Source organism: Vulpes lagopus, chromosome 23 (genome assembly GCF_018345385.1).
Source record: "Vulpes lagopus strain Blue_001 chromosome 23, ASM1834538v1, whole genome shotgun sequence".
NCBI classification, from domain to species: domain Eukaryota; kingdom Metazoa; phylum Chordata; class Mammalia; order Carnivora; family Canidae; genus Vulpes; species Vulpes lagopus.
In genome coordinates, this window is record NC_054846.1 from 43,582,422 (window position 1) to 43,603,129 (window position 20,708).

Consider the following 20,708-nt stretch of genomic DNA (forward strand, 5'->3'; position numbering starts at 1 on the left):
AGCAACTTAGCGGGTTATTTTTAAATAAACAAATCAGCTAAAATGAAACCAGAGGGTAAGATAAAGAAAGAATGAATACCTTACATTCATTTCATTCTAGAGATCTTTACCAGAGTTTAACTAGAATTATTTTGGCTAATTGTAGAACGAATATAAAGCTTGCATTGTCAAGTTTGGTATTCACAAACAATTCATAAAGGCTTGATCAAGAATGGCACTCTCACAGATTAGCAACCCACCTACTTAACATAAAACTGGTTTTTGTGCTTCACAACTAAGACTCAATGAAAGCATCCATACAGGAGGAGACTGTTGCTTAATGCAAGTTGTAGGGTGTGGGTAAATGGGATTCAGAGCCAGTGAGATTAGGTCATTATGTCAGAAGGGATGACATAGAATGAAATAAATAAAGCATATTTTCATCTTAAACCATAACGTAGTCTTTATTTTAAAAACTGTATTTGTATTTCTATCATTTGATAGAATGATCATTTCTAGATTATTTGATTTAGAGTCCATAGTTGTATATTTCTCTGATTAAATATAGGTATTTGTAATTTAAAATGGTGATGCCACGGCTTTTAAACAGTTTTGATATGAACACCAGTTTGTAACCACTTAGAGTGATAGGTAAAAACAAAATAAAAAGGGCAGCCCGGGTGGCTAGGCGGTTTAGTGCAGCCTTCAACCCAGGGTGTGATCCTGGAGACCGGAGATCAAGTCCCGCATCGGGCTCCCTGCACGGAGCCTGCTTCTCCCTCTGCCTGTGTCTCCACCTCTCTCTCTCTCTCTGTGTCTCTCATGAATAAATAAATAAACCTTTAAAAAAAAAAAGCTTTAAATGATTGATTTATGTTAATTCACAGGTTGATCTCCATATTGATCATGGTGCTAGACAGCAAAGTTAAACAGCTAAGACTTTTTAAAAAGGATGTAGGAAACTAGAAAGTGCTAGTTCTTTATGAGTCATCTCCCTGGATTGTTCTGGTATTCCATAAATCTTGAAATTCTAAAGTAAATAGAAGATTTAAAGTTAATACTTGGCAAGGTATTGTTTTCTGTCTTCTTAAATTCCCATCCAAAGCTATGTATAAGGACACACAAAGTTCTGCCAATGTCCTCTCTAGCTTAGCTTAGCAAAGCTTAGCAAAGGTCAAAATGTCTCTTAAAGAAAATAAAAAGAAAAAAAAAGATAAAGAATCTGTCCTTATAAAATGAACAACTATTTATAATCATTTTTAATGTAATTTTATGCAAAACTAAGTTCATATTCAATGAGATGTTCTTTGCTTAAAAATGAGATATATGTACTTGCTTTAAGAAAAATGATTTTTATTAATTCATTTAAAAATAAGCGTTAAAAAAGTAAGCTTTACCGAAATTATTCTACTGAAAAACAATGGATTTGAAGTCACTGAATACAATATGACCAAAGAAATCTTGCTTTGCCCATGAGCATCTGAATATTCAATAAGGCCATGGAGTTAAAAATATCTTTTAAATCCTTTCCTTTCTTTACATTTCACTTCGCTACTAGAAAATGAGACTGGAAGAAGGAAGGAAATCAGGAGGAAAGAAAAGAAATGGACAAAACAGGATGTTCTACTGTATTCATCTAAAATGTTCTTTTAAACTTTTCTTTTTTAGGACCATTGAAAGTAGTAAAAGAAACACCAAACAATTATTGTGGTCCAATACTAAGAGAATTGAATTGAATATTTTTAAATGTTGGTCATAATAGTCTGATGTTGTCAATTTCCTATCCACTATGTATTGTTTACAGAAAGTAAGATTATTCCTGGTCCAAACATATGTTATTTACAGCAAAATGTTCACTGGCTATTACTGCCTAAATTTTAGTTACTTTTATTACACATGAACAGATTAATTCACTATAAGACCCACAAAAGGTTAATAAATAGCATCCATAATAGGATTGCTAGATAGTTTTTTTGGCTACCATTTAAACCATTTAAAAAATAAACTGGTGCCTGGAGTGGGTATTGAAGACAAAGAACTCTCTCAGCATGCCCCAAAAATTTGAAAGGGAAATTAACATGGCCCTAATACAGCAGAGAAAAAAACACTCTTTCTCTTCCCTCCCTTATTCTCTCCCTCTCCCCCTTTTCTACCCTCCTTCTCTCTCTCTCTCTCTCTCTCCCCCCCCCACCCCTCTACTCCTTTCCATAAGTATACGGAGTGGGAGAGAGGGAAAGAAAGGAAGAGGGAGAGAGAGAGAGAAAGAGGGAGAGAGAGAGAGAGGGAGGAAGAAGGAGACAGAGAAGGAGGGAGAAAGGGAAAAAAGGTAGGGAGAGGAGAGAGGGAGAGAGAGAGAGGAAGAAAGAAGGAGAGAGAGAGGTCATTTGATTTAGAGTCTGTAGGGTCAATTTTCATTGGGATTTTAAAAATTATGCTACTTCTCTGTGCCTGACTCCAGACAATAAACATCAAGAACTCTTTGGGTTGGGACTAAACTTCAGCTGATTTCAAATGTTAACTGCTGGTGTCAGTCTACCTTCCTCTTCCTCTTTAAAAATGAGGCAACTGACTTTCAGAGAAGATCTCATATAACAATGAGCAAAAGAATCCAACAAAAGAGTATATCCTCTTTTATCCCCAATACCCATGAAATTCAAGATGTCCAAGAGCAAACACTGAAAATAGAACAGTGATGAACATTGGAAGGGCCTGGTAATCGAAAGTCATATAGGGGGAGCAGGTACACTGGAAGTGACCTTTGTTTGGACCTGAGTGTGACTACACAGGTATATACATATTTAAAAATCAATCAGCTATATACTTAAGACTGGAGTGTACGTTATACACTTTCTACATTTGTTTTACCTTAATTCCCAGTAGAGTACCTTATGTATGTTTTACTTCAATTAAAAATAAAAATAAAATGAAGAGCCTTCTGTCTTACTAAAAAGAAAGGCAGACAAGGACAGAAGTACAGAAACTTGATGGGTGGCTTTTGCCAGTAATTAAGTGAATGATGATGGTGTTTCAGACAACAGTGGGGGCAGTGAAGGTGATCCAGACTCTGGGTATAAGTTGAAGAATATTAGTGGGAAGCTATGGCATACAAGAAAGTGAGGAGTCAAGGATGACCATAATACTACATAATGCATGCATTTTACATTTTATGCCTGTGGTATTTTATATACATATCCTCTTATGGCAATAATATAGGGAAATTAACTCTCAGTTCTGTGGGCAATACACTTCTCATATAGCTCAACTAATAGTCACGTCCATAGCGTGTGACAGTCACTCCCAGGACTTTCACTTGCCTACTATTATGTCACGCACAATTTTCAGGGTCTATTTGTGGCTTACATTTTACTGGCCCAGAGCACCCACTTTGCCTCTCTTTACCTGTTAAATTTAAGCATGGCCACACAAAATATATAAAAATTGACTTTGTAATGAAAATAAAACTGGAAATCTCTAAGTTCTAAATCCACTCAATCACATCCAGTTTCTAAGTTCTAAATCCAGTCAATATCATCTAGTCAGAATTTTCAAAATGTCTGGTACAGTGAGCTTTGAGGCTTTTGGATTCTATGAAAATATCTAATGTTAACACAATGCCTAAAAAAAAGACAATTTTGCTCGAATAAATAGGAAAGTGGACCGTTGTGTGTGTTTTCCCTATTAAAGACACAAATTCAATAGCAGTTGATTCATATTTTTGTACCTCAGTAGTTTATATTTGTATAATTAATAGTAGTATTTTGAAGCATTACCATTTAATTTTATGTTTTATAAAATCCAATCCTTTAATTATTCATTCATTAAGCATTTATCAAATCTATTTTATGCATGGAATTCTGCTCAGTGCTGCATATATAAATTTCAAGACATAGCCATTATCTTCATATTTTCTAAAGAGCATTGACTCATTTCCAATATTTTCCACATTCCCATGAATAATGAATTTTTCAAAACCAATTTCGTTGATTGTCTAATTTCATAATTGTACATTTATCCTGATCCTTATCAACTTGATAAATGTAAGCATGTATTCTGTTAAATCACAAATTGGGTTTTAAATGAGGAAAATGTGTTTTTATTATCTTCACTTATGACACTCAAGACAGTCGTCAGTGTATTTGTGCCTTCAAAGTTTTTTAAACTTGAGATCAATATATATTCTCAACATATTAACATAGTTAGAAGATAAACTGGAAATACTTGTATTTATTTACTTCATTGTTGAATAAAGTATTCTGAAAAATGTAGAATTTTTAATTAGCACAGTTCTTTATTGAATTCACACTTTAAGCTGCATGTTTTATGACATTTACCTTTTAGTATTTTTACTACAAAACTGGTATTACCTGTTTTAGAAATTGTGACTTGAGGCATCTTTCACAGTATTAACAAAGTTATAACTTGTCCATTCACACGTTTCTTTCACTTTTACTTATGGATAATTAATGAGAACTACGTTTAGGTCCTAAATATCTGGGTATGATTAATATCAACCTTATAGTTTGTGATTCCATTTAAATCATGGCACCAAGACCTAACAACGAATGATAAATTCACTCAGCAAGAACTGACTTTTTATTACATGCAAAGAGCTCTGCTAGATGGTGAAGGGATATAAAAATGAATTACACAGTCTTTTGCCTTTGTGAGCTTGCAAAATAGCTGGAGACAAAAAAAAAAAAAAAGACTGATAAATCACCCTAACACAAGGCATAATATGATAAATTCTAAAAAAAATTATATGGCAGTAGAGAGAATGGACTTATCAATTTTCACTACACAGCTGGGAAAAGCTTCAGAGAAGAATCAGTCAAACTTGAAGTCTGTCTGACTTTGATATGGTAGACAAGTGTCAGAAGGAGGGCTGGGCATGCCCATCAGAGCAACCAAGAGCAAAATTGTTCATAAAGATGTTTGAGAGTAGATCATGCCAGGCTTCACTTTCTACAGTTATGCTGACAGAGCTGAATTTGACCTAGAATTGAAAAGCATTTGTTGCCACTTGGGTTCTGAAAACACTGCAATAGAAAATGTTAAATAACTGTACACCAGGTAGCAGATACAATACTTCAGAGTCTGAGTTCTCTCTACAGATGTAATGCATCCGGTTAAGGCATGCCTGGAGTGCTAGATAATGCTGTTATGAATCATACAAACAGAATGTCTAGAAGAATATAAGCCGAATTTAACTTTTGTTATCTCTGGATGATAGATTCTCTTGTGACTTGTGCTATTTTTGATTAACTACATGTCCTACTTTTTCATTATAAATGTGTGCTGGTAGTGTCACTATATAAACTAATTAAACAAATGTGATTTTAACGAAAAAAAATCAGTAAAATTGTTCAGTTTGAGTGAACTCTCATCCTTCATGGGATTCAAATAATAATTTAAATTTTAGCCAAAGATTTTAATCAGATATACATTTGTCTGAAGACCTTAAAAAATGCAGTAGTATTTTTGCATTGATTAAAATTCTTAATTTTGTTTGCATTCACTCATTCAACAATTAGTTGTTCGTTGAACATGTCCAAGTCCTTAAAAATATATAGTTTTATAAGACAGAGAGATATTTCCAATGTAGTGCAAGAAATGCTATGGTCAGAGAAACGGAGACTCCTGGAGAAGCATGCAGAAGCCTATTCTGGACTAGAGGTCAAGTACTAGGAAATGAGAAAGTTATTAGTAACTAAGACTTACTTAACACAGTTACAAATATATTTTCATCTGAGGTTGCCATTACTATACCTTTTTACGAGAAAGATGTTGCTCAGAAAATTAAACTGACACACTCAGAGATCACACAGAGAGAATGTATCAAAACAGAGCCTATGTCATTAATCCCCACATTTTTCTCTTTAAAGAGAAGTCTGAGCTAGTCCCTGAAAGGTTAGGAAGAGTTAACCAAATTAGAGGATGTGCCATGAGGTGAATCCGAGGGAGGAGCACAATGTCAACTGGTCATGGTTGAGAAACATCGTCTAAGTTAAGTGAGTGGCAAAGAATTCAGAATAGCAGGAAATGTTAAGGGTGAACTGCACCTAAATCTTTCTTCATAACTTCACTGTTTACCAAATGTGACAAAAGCCTACTCCAAAAGCTGATAACCTTCGATCAGTTTCATGACCAAAAGTAGGAGAAGAGATCACCAGACGGGACTTCAGGGACAAGAACCTTGAAATCTGGACAATCTAGTGGCAGGAGACAGGGCCACAGAACCTGATGATGGGCAGAGGCTAGCTTGGGAATATGCCTCAGGCCGGGAGGAGCCTGGCTTGGTCTCAAAGCTCAGGGAGCTAGTGGTGTGTTTTGTGTAAAAGAAATAGTCAGTGCTGCTTTGAAGATATCTATTCCATATGATCACACAGTACATACAACGGATTTACTAATAAATTTCACACCTCAATTTCTACTCATACCATCTGCAATGCTCTCTGGTTTTTCAAAATTCTACTTTAGTGTATTTCACTTAACAATGTCACTTTTAACACATTATCTTCACAGCATAGTAGGTAAACAAGTTGCATTCAGAAAAACCCTACACTACGTGTCAAGAATGGAAGCAGGAAAAATGCCTTGGAAGCTACTTTTTTTCCCACCTGTCAACAACCTAGCACGGTGAGTTCATACAGAGTTTTAAGCCCATATACTGTTTACTCCAAATCCAAAACTCTTTTCAACATCACCATCCACTCTGGTAAATTTTATATAATTTTTCCAGTCAGTAGAAACTTAGAGAGATAATATAATTTTTATAAATGTGCACAGCTAATACACAGCAGAGCCAGAATTCAAATTCAACCCTGTCAGTGTCCAATGAACTAGCTCTCCCTGCCACAAGTTCCGACCACTCTAATTTAGACATTCTGACAGACATTTCGAGCCTCTGACTCAAGCTCTCAACATGACTGACAGCTAGGATACAGTGCCTGGCACAAAATAGGTGCTCAATAAATATTTGGTTGAATGTAAAGATGATGCCTTCCCTGCAGTGGGAAGGCAAAGACAGAAATACTATGCAAGATCTCTTTGTTCAATACATACTTTGTTCAATACAAGTTCACAAGACTGAAATGCCTCCAAATTCAATCTCAAATATCCAGTGCACTTTTATGCCCTGGTATATAACATACAGAATGGCTGACGTGGCCACCAGCCAAAGAACACTGGCAGCCACCAGAAGCTAGAACAGGCGAGGAGTGAGTGCGTTTCTTCCACAGCCTCTGAAAGGAGCACAAAACTGCTGATGCTTTGATTTTGGTCTTGAGGTACTGACTCCAGACTTCTGGCCTCCAGAACTGTGTGAGATTAAATTTTTGTCTTAAGTTACCAAGTTTGTGATAATTTGTAACAGCAGCCACAGAAAATGAATTCAATTATCTAGTCAAAGTAGTAGATACCAACAGTTAGCAAGGCTAAGGGTGAGCTGCTGGTATCTGTGAGCATACTGATTTCCAGGCCTCCCCCTCCGACTTTGGATTTGTTAGGTCTTCGGGGAGGGGAGATAAAATATGCAGTTAAATTAAGTGCCTCATGTCATTGCAATGCTAAACCACACATTTCCCCTTTCCATCTCAAGTGACTTTGTGTAACTTGGAGAGGGACAGGTTGGGGGAGAGAGTAATTTTGTTCTACTCTGAAGTTTGTTTTTGTACTGAGTTGGTCTGCTGTTAGTTGCAATGAGTCAGTTTATTAATTAAGTAGGAGAGTATAATAATTAAAAGTTTTTGCAGTCAAGTAAAACTGGATTTGCATCCTAGTTATGCAATTTATACACTGTAAGAAATTGAGAAAGTTTTCACTCTCCTGAAGCCTCAGCTTCCTTATCCATGAAATGGATATAAAACCATCTTCCACATAATATATGAGCAACTAAATATATATATATATACAGTGTAGACAGATAGATATATGTGTGTACTTACATATATATCAGTATGGATATAGATATGGAAAATCTATTAGTATTTTATCAGATAAATATTATTTTTGTTCAGAATTCTACTATTCTAACTGACTGGTATTTAGAGAATAATGAACATTGTTTAATATTTTGGTCGATTATAGGTATTTAGGGGATGCCTGGGTGGCTCAGTGGTTTAGCGCCGCCTTTGGCTCAGGGTGTGACTCTGGAGACCCGGGATCAAGTCCCGCATTGGGCTCCCTGCAGGGAGCCTAGCCTGTTTCTCCCTCTGTCTATGTCTCTGCCTCTCTGTGTCTCTCATGAATAAGTAAATAAAATCTTTAAAAATATATATAGGTATTTAATCTTCATAGGCTATAATTACCAATATGAAATTTTATAAATGAAATTATTTAAAAAATTACATCAGCATTCATTGACCTGAAGATATACTCTGTGGGTTTTAATGAATTCCTGCTTTTCAGTTTGTTTTAGAGAACAAAACAAAAGAATCTTACTCTTTTACAACAAAGTTATAAATTTGCCCTAAACTTAATGTTTATTTACATATAGGACTAAAGTTACATCTTTGTCATTTTTCCATTTTGTGATGAAATGATTTGCCAAATGCATAATTTCATCACAAAATCTATACACTATTATTTATCTCATATACCCACCCCCCTCCCAACCTAACCAAAGTTCATACACCTCTATGGATAGGAAAGACCAGTACAGTTTTAAAGAAAAATAATTAATATTGCATGGTTGGGAGTAAGGAAGGGTGAAAGACTGAAATATTAAAGAAGAAAGAAGTGGGAAAGAGGAAGAGGAGGCCAAGGGGAGGAGGTGGAAGGAGCAGAGGAGAGGTTGAAAATCCAAAGACTTGAATTTTGTTAAGTTTGTTTATTAATAAGTTTTATTAAAAGTAATTTAGTCTAAACTCAGAGACATGAGACCCAATACTGGCCCTTTAATAGGCAGGCTCAGTGAGACCTCGTTCCTTTGCAGGTTTGCTGTGATGCTAAATGAAAAATGCAAGCAAATCATCCAAGCACAGTACCAGACACACATGCCTGACTTTCGATCATTAAGTGAACCAATAAGTAAAACTGATATTGCTGAGCGCTCAACAATTTAGTTTCTATGATATGACTTCCCAATCTTTTTGCAGGTTTGAAACATGGCTAATACAAATCAACTGGGCAATATAATTCCTCCAAGGTATTTCATGAATTTTTATCTGTGTCTATCCAGATGAGTCAGTTTAACTCAATTAATATTAAAATCATTTAAATATAATGTCATAAAGTAACTAGGGCTTTTTACTGATTGGCAAATAATTTATCTCATCCAAGATTAACTTTTCAAATCATTATAATGAGATCAAATGAACAAGATTCTCCCTATTTTATTTCCTTTTTCTCTTTTCCTAGAAGTTATTTTTATAACATTATTTAATTGTTATAGATTCTTAAGAATATCATAGTTTTCATTCAAAATGGCCTCATATCTTAGTACACTATTTGTCAAACTACGATTTTTATTTTTTATTTTTTTATTTATTTATATTTTTTTTCAAACTACGGTTTTTAAAATTGCTCTTGTATATTTGATCACTGATTATTATCAGTGGTCATTTTCTATGAAATTTCAAGAATGAGCCTTAAAAACATGGAGCAGTAATTGGGACACCAGGGTGGCTCAGCGGTTAAGCATCTACCTTTGGCTCAAGTCGTGACCCCGGGGTCCCAGGATCGAGTCCCACATCGGTATCCTTGTATGGTCCTCTGCCTGGGTCTCTGCCTCTCTCTCTGTGTCTCTCATGAATAAATAAATAAAATCTTAAAAAAAAAGGACTAGATTATTGAAAGTAATAAAAACTAAATTTGTGGAAGGATTGTTAGAAACATACTTTCTATGATTAGTATGATTAGTATGATTATACTTTGTGTTTACTGGGCTATGGCCTATTGGTGAGAAACAATTTACAGCAATTAAGTTAAAAATATCAGGATAGGGGTGCCTGGGTGGTTCAGTTGGTTAAGCATCCAACTCTTGACTTTGGCTCAGCTTGTGATCTCAAGTCATAAAATCGAGACTTGCAACTGGCTCCATGCTCAGTAGGGAGTCTGCTGGAGATTCTCTCCATCTCCCTCTGCCTCCTCTCCTCTCTCCAACTCGTGTTCCCCCTCCCTCTCTCTTTCTCCCTCTAAAATAAATAAATTGTTTAAAAAATATATCAGGATAAAGAACATGCTAAATGTTTAAGAAAGTGATTGATATTCTAATATATAGTTGAAATATCAACTACAGCTCCCAATGGTTATTATATATGCATATATAAAGCTTACTAATTTTCCTCGAATTAAAGAAAAAATATATCTATTTTCTCCAAAAAAAAGAAAAAAATTACACAGACTCTGGAGTTCAATTCAAAATTACATTATTTCAATTTCTATTTGTCCTACTAGTGGCATGAACCAATTTAAATATTGATACTCCTGAGAACATTTACACTATTTATTCTATGATTTAAAGCTAATGGGGAAAAGGATTCTTGTATTTTCGACATTTACTTCATTTCTTAATGGAGGACCAGACAACTCCCATAAAAGTATGATTCCCATGCAACTATTCTTTTAGTTTTTTTTTTAAAGATTTTATTTATTCGTGAGAGACTCAGAGAGAGAGAGAGAGAGAAGCAGAGACACAGGCAGAGGGAGAAGCAGACCCCATGCAGGGAGCCCGATGCAGGACTCGATCCCAGGTCTCTAGGATCACACCCTGGGCTGAAGGTGGCACTAAACCGCTGAGCCACCAAGGCTGCCCTATTCTTTTTCTTTGTAAACTGGACTCAAATATTTTAGAAAATATTTTTCTCACCTTACTATGAAGATACTTTCAAAAAAGCCATAAAGAATGAAAACCCAAATATAGCTCTAAGATAAAAGAGTGAACAGAAACCATGGTCTTTGGTGTTTTGTTAAATCAATCTAGCCACTCAGAGTTTCATTGGTCTAATTCCCTCAATGTGGAAATGAGCAGAGACTGAGCATTCACTGGATTTTTTCCTGGGCCACACAGTCCGAATCAGAATTTCAGTGACCATTGCCCTTTCAACTTAACATGCTTCCTTTCAGTGTCTCCATATCATTTCTTCATTTGAACTTTGCTAACAATACAGAGCTACTTCTAGAGACGTTTGGTTTTAAAAATTATCAGGGCGCTATTCTAAAAACTTAAGGATATATTTCTTCATTTTAGCACTTTTTCTTATTCTTCCAAGTTTGAACCTATAGGAAAATAATGAAATTATGAAGAAAACTAGAAAGCACAAATTTCCTCTTAGCATTTCTTTAGAGATGAGAGCTCTATTTGTAGGAAAGCATTTGTCTTCATTAAGCTATCTTTTTCTAGCCATTCCAGAAGATGAACAGTTTCAAAAATGGCAGGGGATCATGTGAATGGACTAACTTAGCAATAATCCACTCCTCTGAGTCATAGTGCTAGAATGCTGCAGTGTGCCATTTATGAGATTTTATTGAATCTTTAAGAGCATTCCAATATTTTATCTCTTCCCTATTTGGTTAGAAACCTTATCTTCCTATCTTACATAAATAGATCCTTTAAAAGAGAAGCAATTACAAGCAGTGGCTAAAAGAATTAAAATTTTAAGGGACAGAACACTGACAAAAAGATAAAATACTTTGACTAGGAGGACTGTCCAGATAAGTGTAAACTATTGAGATGGAATGAAGATGCCTATAAAATCATAACAGTCTACTATTCTGGAAGTCACAACAATGTGGGACCTGGAACTGGAGAATCAAGGGAAAAGGAAACTGAATTTTCTATCTTGGAGGAAAAAGAGAGGGTAAGAGGCATCTCATTCCCCAAATGCTCCTATTAGCAAATTTTAAGCAACGTGATACATTAGAAAGTAAGATTGAAAATTGTGGCGGAAAAACAATTGAGCTATTACATTGAGGTCATGGGAGGAGCCAGCAAAAAGGAAGGGCAATTGTGACTCCTATTTGTCAGATCCTCAGCTATCTGGTATAACCAAAATCTTGGTTTACTTCATATAATCAAACAATCAAATTTCCTCATCTCTCTATGCGTTTGTAAAGATCCTTCATTGTAAAGCCTATTTTAACATAAAGGAAAATTGGTCTTCACAACTTTTCCCTTACATGTCTTACATTTTTGTCTAAGAACCTAGCTAGCACTTGTGCCTCTGCATTTCAAATACATGTTGGGCATTTTTCTGCTATTTTTAATCTGCTGGGCATTCTGGACATTCCTAGTATTTATAGTTTACTAATTTATTTCCCCATGTAATCTCACCAAAGTGTGGCATGCAGCATAGATTTTGAATTCTGATACCACCCACCTAGAAATTACTCAACAGGTGCAATCCATAATAGTAACTTCATCTTTGGATAAGGTTAATTATAGTGTTGGATAAGCTCCTCAAACCAGTTCTGTTTTTTCAGGATGAGTTTAGTCTCAAGCTTATTAAGGAAAGATAACCATGACTTTGAGACTTAGAATAAACATGAATCACGATCTCTCAATAAATTGGCATAAGGACAAGTTCATATTTCTCTTAAATATGGTTCTTTGGCCCATGTAATTTGAAAGCTCTATTGTTAATTTTTTTCATCTATTTTGAGATATCATAATTGAATTTTTCTCTATATTATAAGGTAATGTAGAAAATCCCAAGGAAAAAAGCACATTATTCTCTAATACTCTGAAGTTATCTTATTGATGAATTCCTTCAATTTCTATTTAATCCGTTTTCAGATATTCACATTTCACACAATCATATCCTCTTGCAACATGACACAAAGGAAAACGTACCCCTTCTTTTCCAGCGTTGTATCTTCTATCTACACAGACTTCAAGACTCTTCCTTTGCCACTTCCTCTAGGATTTGTTATCATCTCTTGTCTCCTCAATCCCCTGGGTCCTCTCCTCTCTACTGCTTCCTCTTTCCCTGCTTACTTCCCCCTTTCCAAAAACTCCCTTCATTCTTCCTTCCTCTCAGAATATACGTATGTATGTATGTATATATATATGTATACATACATGTATATATACATTATATATGTATATATGTATACATACATGTATATATACATTATATATGTATATATGTAAATATATGTATATATATTTACATATATATATAAATAAAATTGTATACCATAATTGAAGCGCATCTGCCTTTGGCTCAAGGCATGACCCTAGAGTACCAGGATCAAGTCCACCTGCATTGGGCTCCCAGCATGGAGCCTCCTTCCTCCTCTGCATATATATATATATTTTTTTTTCTCTTTGACAGGAAACTCCTAGAAAGACTGTTCAAGACTCAATGGATATGTGCATCTCTGTTATTCCTTAACAGATGGTTACGCTATAGAAGATATTTGTTTCAGCACATCAACTAGTTGGCTAAGTAGCATCTGACAACATCTACCACATTCTGCTCATCTTACCTTGCCCTAATCTCACTGGGTTAGTCCAAGTACTCCATTTTAAGCTATCATAACTACCCTAAGGATCCACACCCCGCATCTGTGGATTTATCCCTTTAAAGATGGGCTCACTCTTTCACCATTCTTTCCTTTTTTCTGACTCTACACTGTTGCTAAACATATTTATGGTATTCTCCAATGTGAGAACCTCAAATTTCTTCCCTCCTGACTTTATACAGGCCTTCTTTTGAGATCCCATCCTTTTCCACGACTTCAATCATTACCTATGTACTAGGTATGTTCTAATACCTTACTTGTCACCTTCAGGAACACATGCCTAATTGCCTAAAGTCACCTCCTCCTAGTTGATATTCCAATGGACATGTCAAACTCTACTTTCAAAATATGAATTTGTCATCTTCCCCCTTCTACCTTTAGCCTGTTTTCTCCCTCTGTAATAATCGTAATTTATCAGGTCAAAATTGTGGGATCATTTTATACTCCCTATATTCTTCACCTCTCACATCCACACATATTCTACAATTTCCAGAAAACACCTAGGGTATCCTTTTAAAAATATTTACAACAGGGACGCCTGGATGGCTCAGCGGTTAAGCTCATCTGCCTTAGGCTCAGGGCGTGATCCTGGAGTACCGGAATCGAGTCCACCCGCATCGGGCTCCCAGCATGGAGCCTCCTTCCCCCTCTGCCTATGTCTCCGCTTCTCTGTGTGTGTGTCACTCATGAATAAATAAATAAAATCTTTAAAAAAAGTTTAAAAAATATTTAGATCAGATCATGACATAGCCCAGTTTAAAAGTCTTCCAAAGGACCCCTGTCCAACTTAGAATGACAAACAAACTCCTTACTTTGGCCCTACGTGGTTAGGCTTCCATTGTCCCATCCAAACGCTGCCCTGTACTCAAACCACAGTGGTCTCCTATCTGTTGCTGAAATACACCAAGCTTATTCCCTTCCCAGTATTTTGTTTCTGCCTATGTGACATTGTTGGTATTATTTATTTCAGTATTTGCTCCTCTGTTCCCCAAATGTCCCTCCATCTGGTAGCTCAGGTGCTCAACTGACTCACTATGAATTACCTGACTGTTCTTACATCAAAATATTTATCAATATATTATAGATTCATACCACAAGAGAACCTATATTCTTAAAAGGCTTAAAACAATCCAATAAAGGATATCAAAGCTGAAATTTAAATAAAGACAATTTGTGATTAGAAACAGTAGCATACCTAGCTTTACCCTACCTTTTGTTATTAAACACAAACAGCAAGCAAAGACAAGAAAAGATCAGATGTACAAAAGGATGTAGTCAAAGCATTTCTGTGAGTAAGGATAGCACTCATTGTCTTGGTTGTTAAGCAATGCAAAGACAGGCAACATCCTGTTTGGAATAGATATACTAAATTCTTAAGCCTAGTCATGCTCTCTCATAATTCTTTTTCCTCTAATTTCTTGTCTCAGTTAAAATCTGGAATTTTAATTCATTAATAATATAGTACCAATGCCAATTTGTAAGAACAGAGGCAAAAATAAGTCAACCCCCTGAAAGCTACATTTTTGTTATATGTATTATTTTGAATCAACACACTCAGGGCATGCCAACTTCAGATTCAAAACTTAACCACATCAGAAAAAAATGAAAATACAAGTTGTTCTTTATGAAAAATTCTATGTGATTCTGACTAATACTATTTGGCTGGAAAAACTACCTTTTTCATAGCATTTACATTTCTTAGGTTTTGGTTTTTATGCATGTGTTTTTTTTTTAATCAAAAGCAGAAATATCAACATAACATAACATGTATACTAGATGTTACATGAAATTTGGGGGCTAATAAGGAGTAGGAAGTAATAAAAAATTAACAGAGTCTAATACTCATGAGAAAGTTTTCACAGATTTGTAGAATCTTTGGTACAGATGTTTCACATAAATATCTAGGGACTGAATTCCTATCCACAGTTATGAGTTTTGGAGAGGTTCCCCCCCCACCCCCATCATGAAGCATTATCTTGGCTGTTTATTGGATTCTCTATAATCAGAATCAAATTGGAATAACAACAGAGAAGATGTGTTTTAGTATCCAGCACCTCTTTATGTTTGAAATAATGAAAGCAAGACCCAGTGTTGAGTTTGAGAAACGTAATATACGATATTCAGGGACTACAGAGCTCTTTAAGATAAAGCCCTAAAAAATCTTGTAACGGGTGTTAATTTATGAATGTGTCTTACCAAAGTTTATAACATCACTACTAGGTATTTCCATATTAGTTTAGGTAGTAAAGAATGTCCATAATTATATGTCATTATCTTATCCTAATTAGGGTTCATTACACAGATGAAAATGCGGGGACTCAGAGAGGTTACATCTCTTTTACAGTATCACACAGCTATTATTTTAGGAGAGTCTGATGGTATTATAATTATTTTCAGTAAAACTATAATTAATTTCTAAAGAGTCATGCTTATGCCCAGAGTAATTAGAACAGGAATTTCTTTAAAACTGAAGTATTTTACAGAAAATTGTTTTTTATAGTGATTTTTTCACAATAGTTATACAGAGTTTTTGACACTGTAATAGTTCCTTAAAATGTTTATTAATCACACACACCAGACATGCTAGTTAATCACTCTTTAAGAATACATTCCTTTAATTATTTTGGATTTCAGTTCTCTGACATTAGATAAAGCAAGTAAGCATGTCAAAAGAGTTCACTTTTTTTTTTCCACTTCCAGTCTCTGATAATTAAGAACTCATCACAGTCACTTAAAATGCCTATTCCATGTTAAAAAGAGTTTTGAAGGAAGCCTCATCTTATTGATTTTGGCTATCATTCCTGATTATATCCACAGATATAACTTTAATGAAGGTATCTGTACTTCATCTTGTCCTATAAAATTAAGTTGTGGCTATTTAATCAAGAGAGCAGTGAGTTCTTTTTCCTCAGTGGTTTATCAATCTATTTTTCTTTTATTACAAAACCTTAAGCTTTACCAGTTGCTAAAGACAAAAAGAGGGCTTGGAAAGACACAGACCCCTAGATCAACAGCTTTCTGGAAAAGGCTATGAATCATATCTCATGATCAGTCACTGCTCAGAAAACTCCTAACAGCATGCCTTTGCAGCTATTTCCAAAAGTGCTGAAGAGCCCATGTGTTTACACTGGACTTTGTTAGGAACAAAGAAAACACCATTTATATATTTTTAAGATGTACATGGCAAGTTCTGTTCTTCAAACCAGTTGCTCAGACATAAAGGCTCCACTTAAGATGGGATTTACTGCCACCAAAACCAGTGTTAAGTTATTCAGACATCAGGACAACAACAACAAAAAGTAAAGATCTGATAACAACTTGGAGACCTATGTTATTCAGGAGTCATACATATTCAACTGTGCTGACGCTATCACTTGTTCATATATTGTTCCCAAAGAAATACATATGACAGCATGTGATCAAATGGTTTCTTAAGCAGGAAGGCATGCAAAAGAAATTTCTAGTCCATTTACAAAAGCAATTTAATCAAAAGTGAAGATAAGCATTATATTTTAGAATAAATATGATTCTTACCATCTGAGATTGACTCCTAGGACATCCATTGATATCTTCAACTTTTTCATTTGCTAAAGCCAAGAAATAAAATAAAAGAGAGAAAAAAAGAATGACATGCTTAAGCAATGAAGTGAAACACAAAAAAAAGGGAGACTAAGAAAAAACAAAAACAAAAACAGAAACAAGCACAATGCTGCTGCTACATTCACTTTGTCTCCCGAGCCGTGTACAAGAGGACACACTTGTTAGCAGCCGCCAATTCCATATGCACAAATCAGGCAAAAAAAAAAAAAAAAAAAAAGTGAGTGAGAAGGAAGTTGCTGCTAATTCTTTAGCCTGTGCCAAATGACTGCTGACATGAAACCTTTCACAATTGTCCCTGCTGGATCAGGATACAGTTTCAAGGAATCTCAGAGTGTATGAGTTGCTCCAGCTAACGAAATGCACACATGGGAGACATATGGTTTAATGAAGCATTCATTTCTGACAATTCAGTGTATGTAAAGATACAGTTCTAGCCATTTAAAAGTATAGTCAAACTGCTTTTTTTCAAACATTCTCACATAAACATTTTTAATTAAATCGAGGGAGAGCTACATTAATCTCAGAGACACACGGTCCAAGTTCATATGCATTCAACTGAAATTGTGTTTTACCAAGGCGGGTGGGGCAGAGACTTTCATGGCTTTTCCCAGGGGGCAGGTCTTACCAATGATCTGGATGATTTCGGCTAGCAGTACTCCATCTGCAATGTCTTGTTGCAAATCCTTGATCAACCGCTTGTGGCCCGATTTTGCTAGGTAGTGGTTGGCCCAGTCAGTGTAAATCTGTTGAACAGAGGGAGAGAAGAAGTACGATGGTGTGAGAGAAAATAGAGACAATAAAAATGCTTAAGACAAATGTTGGATTCAAAGGGAAGCTATTCTGGATCACATTCCAGTTCAAGAAGTCATAGCTTAAAAGGAAATAGTTGTAAAATAATTTTATACGGCTCTCTCTCTCCCACTTATCTCTTGTTTCAAAGGAGGATGATTCACTCTCTTTCAAAACCAGGGACCAGTCACTTGTGACACAGCAGAACTCCCTTCCCGGATGACTACTGAGGAAACTGCTGTTTGCAAATCAGTTGGGTTTTCACTCTTTCCCCTCGGTCTGTCATATTGAAAATAATCCTGCCTGTCCTTGTAAAAGGAAACCACCTGGACTGATTTATACAGGAACCTATTATAAACATTTCTGTTTCTCTGAGACTTTATTAGCTTTGTCATGTGAGATACTGTATATGACAATATTTTGGCATCATGCTATGAAATAATTGCAAATGCCAAAGACACTTTATTTGGACTGTCATCTCCCATTTAAGCCTCCTGAAATGTGTTTATATAAGAAAACAGAGGAAGCAAATACAGTTATTACATAGAAATCACAATATAGAATTGAGGAGTGGATTAGAAGTCACAAGGTTGGCGATTTGTCCTAAAGCAGAGGTGACTCTTCAATAGTAAACCAGGATATAAAGAAAAGCTGGAATTGTTCAAAAAAATGCACAAAAATAAAACACTATTAATTTTTCAAATGTTATGAGACACCTACTAAGGTAAAGTAATCTAATTATAAGGAAATAAGCATTAAGATGTTTCAGTTTTATGGGTGGCTCATATGACTATATTATTAGGTTTATTACAAGCCAGAGTATGATATGTGATGTAACAGAAGAACACAATATCTGAAATAATGGCAGAGGAGAGGAATTGATTGAGAAATATACATATAAAAATGTGTATCAAAGCCCTGGAATTAGAACTGGGAACATAGCGGAACCCGGATATAAGAAGTCAAGGGAAGTGGCGCCTGGATGGCTCAGTCGGTTAAGCCTCCACCTCTTGGTTTAGGCTCAGGTTGTGATCTCAGGGTCCTGAGATGGACCCCATGTCCGGCTCCATGCTCAGCAGGGCGTCTGCTTCAAGATTTTCTTCCTCTGCCCTTCCCCTCATGTGTGTGCGCACCTGTGTGCTCTCAAATAAATAAATAAATAAATCATTTTAAAAAGAGAGAAAGAAATGAAGGGAAGGCTCTTCCCCAAAGAGGATACCAGGTGCAGAAAGGTAGAGTAAAGGAATCAAAGACACAGTTGGAAAATCTCTAATTAAGGTAGCAAGCTTGAAATTAGGATAATTAGACTGGAAAGGCAAATTGTTTTAGTCATAAGCACTGAATGCCAAGCAAACTACAAAAATATTATTTTTGGTTTCTAATAAAACCAATAAATGTTTTTTTTTTCAATAAATGTTTTTGTAAGGACAAAACACAATAAATAAGAAGTGTAGAAACTAAGAAGTACATGTTTCCCCACAATTTGCAATCCCTACTCACTTTTGAATACATTGGTATAATAATTCTAAAATTGTGTTCTATACCTACACGCTTCACCACAGGACACCACATACACACCCTCACATATGTACACACACAATAGGATTTTTAACCAAATATGACTCAAATTTCACATATCATTCTATGCTTCTCGACTTTTTATGCAATGATATTTTAATAACAGTGCTACAACCATTTTACATATATGTATCCCACTATTTTTGATGTTCTTGCACATAATATCAACCTCCCATTTAAAGATACTCAATTGTTTAAATATGTTTCTATTACATCTAAAGTTGAAGAGACATCTTTAAAATGTATCTTTGCACACTTATATGATAGTATTTTTATAGGACCAAAACCTAAAAGTGGCACTGCTAAGTTTTTTTAAATAGATCCTAGATACAAACATTCCAAAATACAACAAAGAAGTCAAAGAAAGTGCTTCTTCAGTTTAGACAATATAAAGTGGCATCTTAATGCAATGAAGTGGTGATTAAGTTCCTAAAAGACTACAAATAATTGGAAGCATCCAACTGCATAAGGAATTATACCTCCTTTCCCCGTGTTCATGATTTTCCTTATATTAAAGATATTAGTGTGAGAAAGGGTACTAGCACAACTGTCTGCTAAATTAGAAAACAAAAACAGGGTTCCTAGATATTCTTATTTTGGAATCAGTTTCCTCAAAATTCTATTCTATCTGTATTTTCTATTTTGCAATGTGAAAACATATTTTTATAAGGATTTATACTGCTCAGAACCTAAACCATTGAGGACTTTCCCCTCAGCCACACATCATTCAAATGGTTAGTTGTTTGGCTATTAATTGTTTGGCCTCCTACTAGAAATTTTAGGTTGAGCCAGACTCGATTTGTGCCTTTATCCCCACAGGCAGTTAAGAGGACCAGCTGATTGACTCTAAGGCACCCCACAAAGATGAAGAACATAAGTTCTGGAGTCAGGAGACCTGGCTTTGAGGCCCAGTAGACCTCTTATCACCCCTGGGACCATGGAGAAGTTTCTTATCCCTTCTTAAAAAAAAAAAAAGATTTTATTTATTTATTCATGAGAGACACAGAGAGAGAGGCAGAGACACAGGCAGAGGGAGAAGCAGGCTCCAAGCAGGGAGCCCGACGTGGGACTCGATCCCCGGTCGCGTTGGACTCTTTCCCTGGTCTCCAGGATCAGGCCCTGGCCTGAAGGCGGCACTAAACCGCTGAGCCACCCCTTCTAATCCCTTCGAAGCTGGACTCCTTGCCTCTGACACTGCTCATGTAGGGACTCCTCCTGCCTTCTGACTCACTGTGGCCACAGATCCGTCCCCCAGCCAAACTCAGAGCCATGCACCCCATCTCAAGGTTGCCATGTTC

The 20,708-nt window shown here is 35.7% G+C and overlaps 1 protein-coding gene across 8 annotated transcripts in view; it reads right to left on the minus strand.

The window, feature by feature from the left end:
- NAV3 (neuron navigator 3) overlaps positions 1–20,708 on the minus strand; it is an 830,862-nt gene that overhangs the window by 226,230 nt on the left and 583,924 nt on the right. For all 8 annotated transcript variants that reach the window (XM_041738590.1, XM_041738593.1, XM_041738591.1 and 5 more), the window contains 2 exons: positions 17,669–17,786; positions 16,978–17,030 (listed from right to left, as the gene is read on the minus strand). In XM_041738590.1, coding sequence (XP_041594524.1) covers positions 16,978–17,030; positions 17,669–17,786 — 171 coding nt within the window. The remainder of the gene's footprint in view (positions 1–16,977; positions 17,031–17,668; positions 17,787–20,708) is intronic.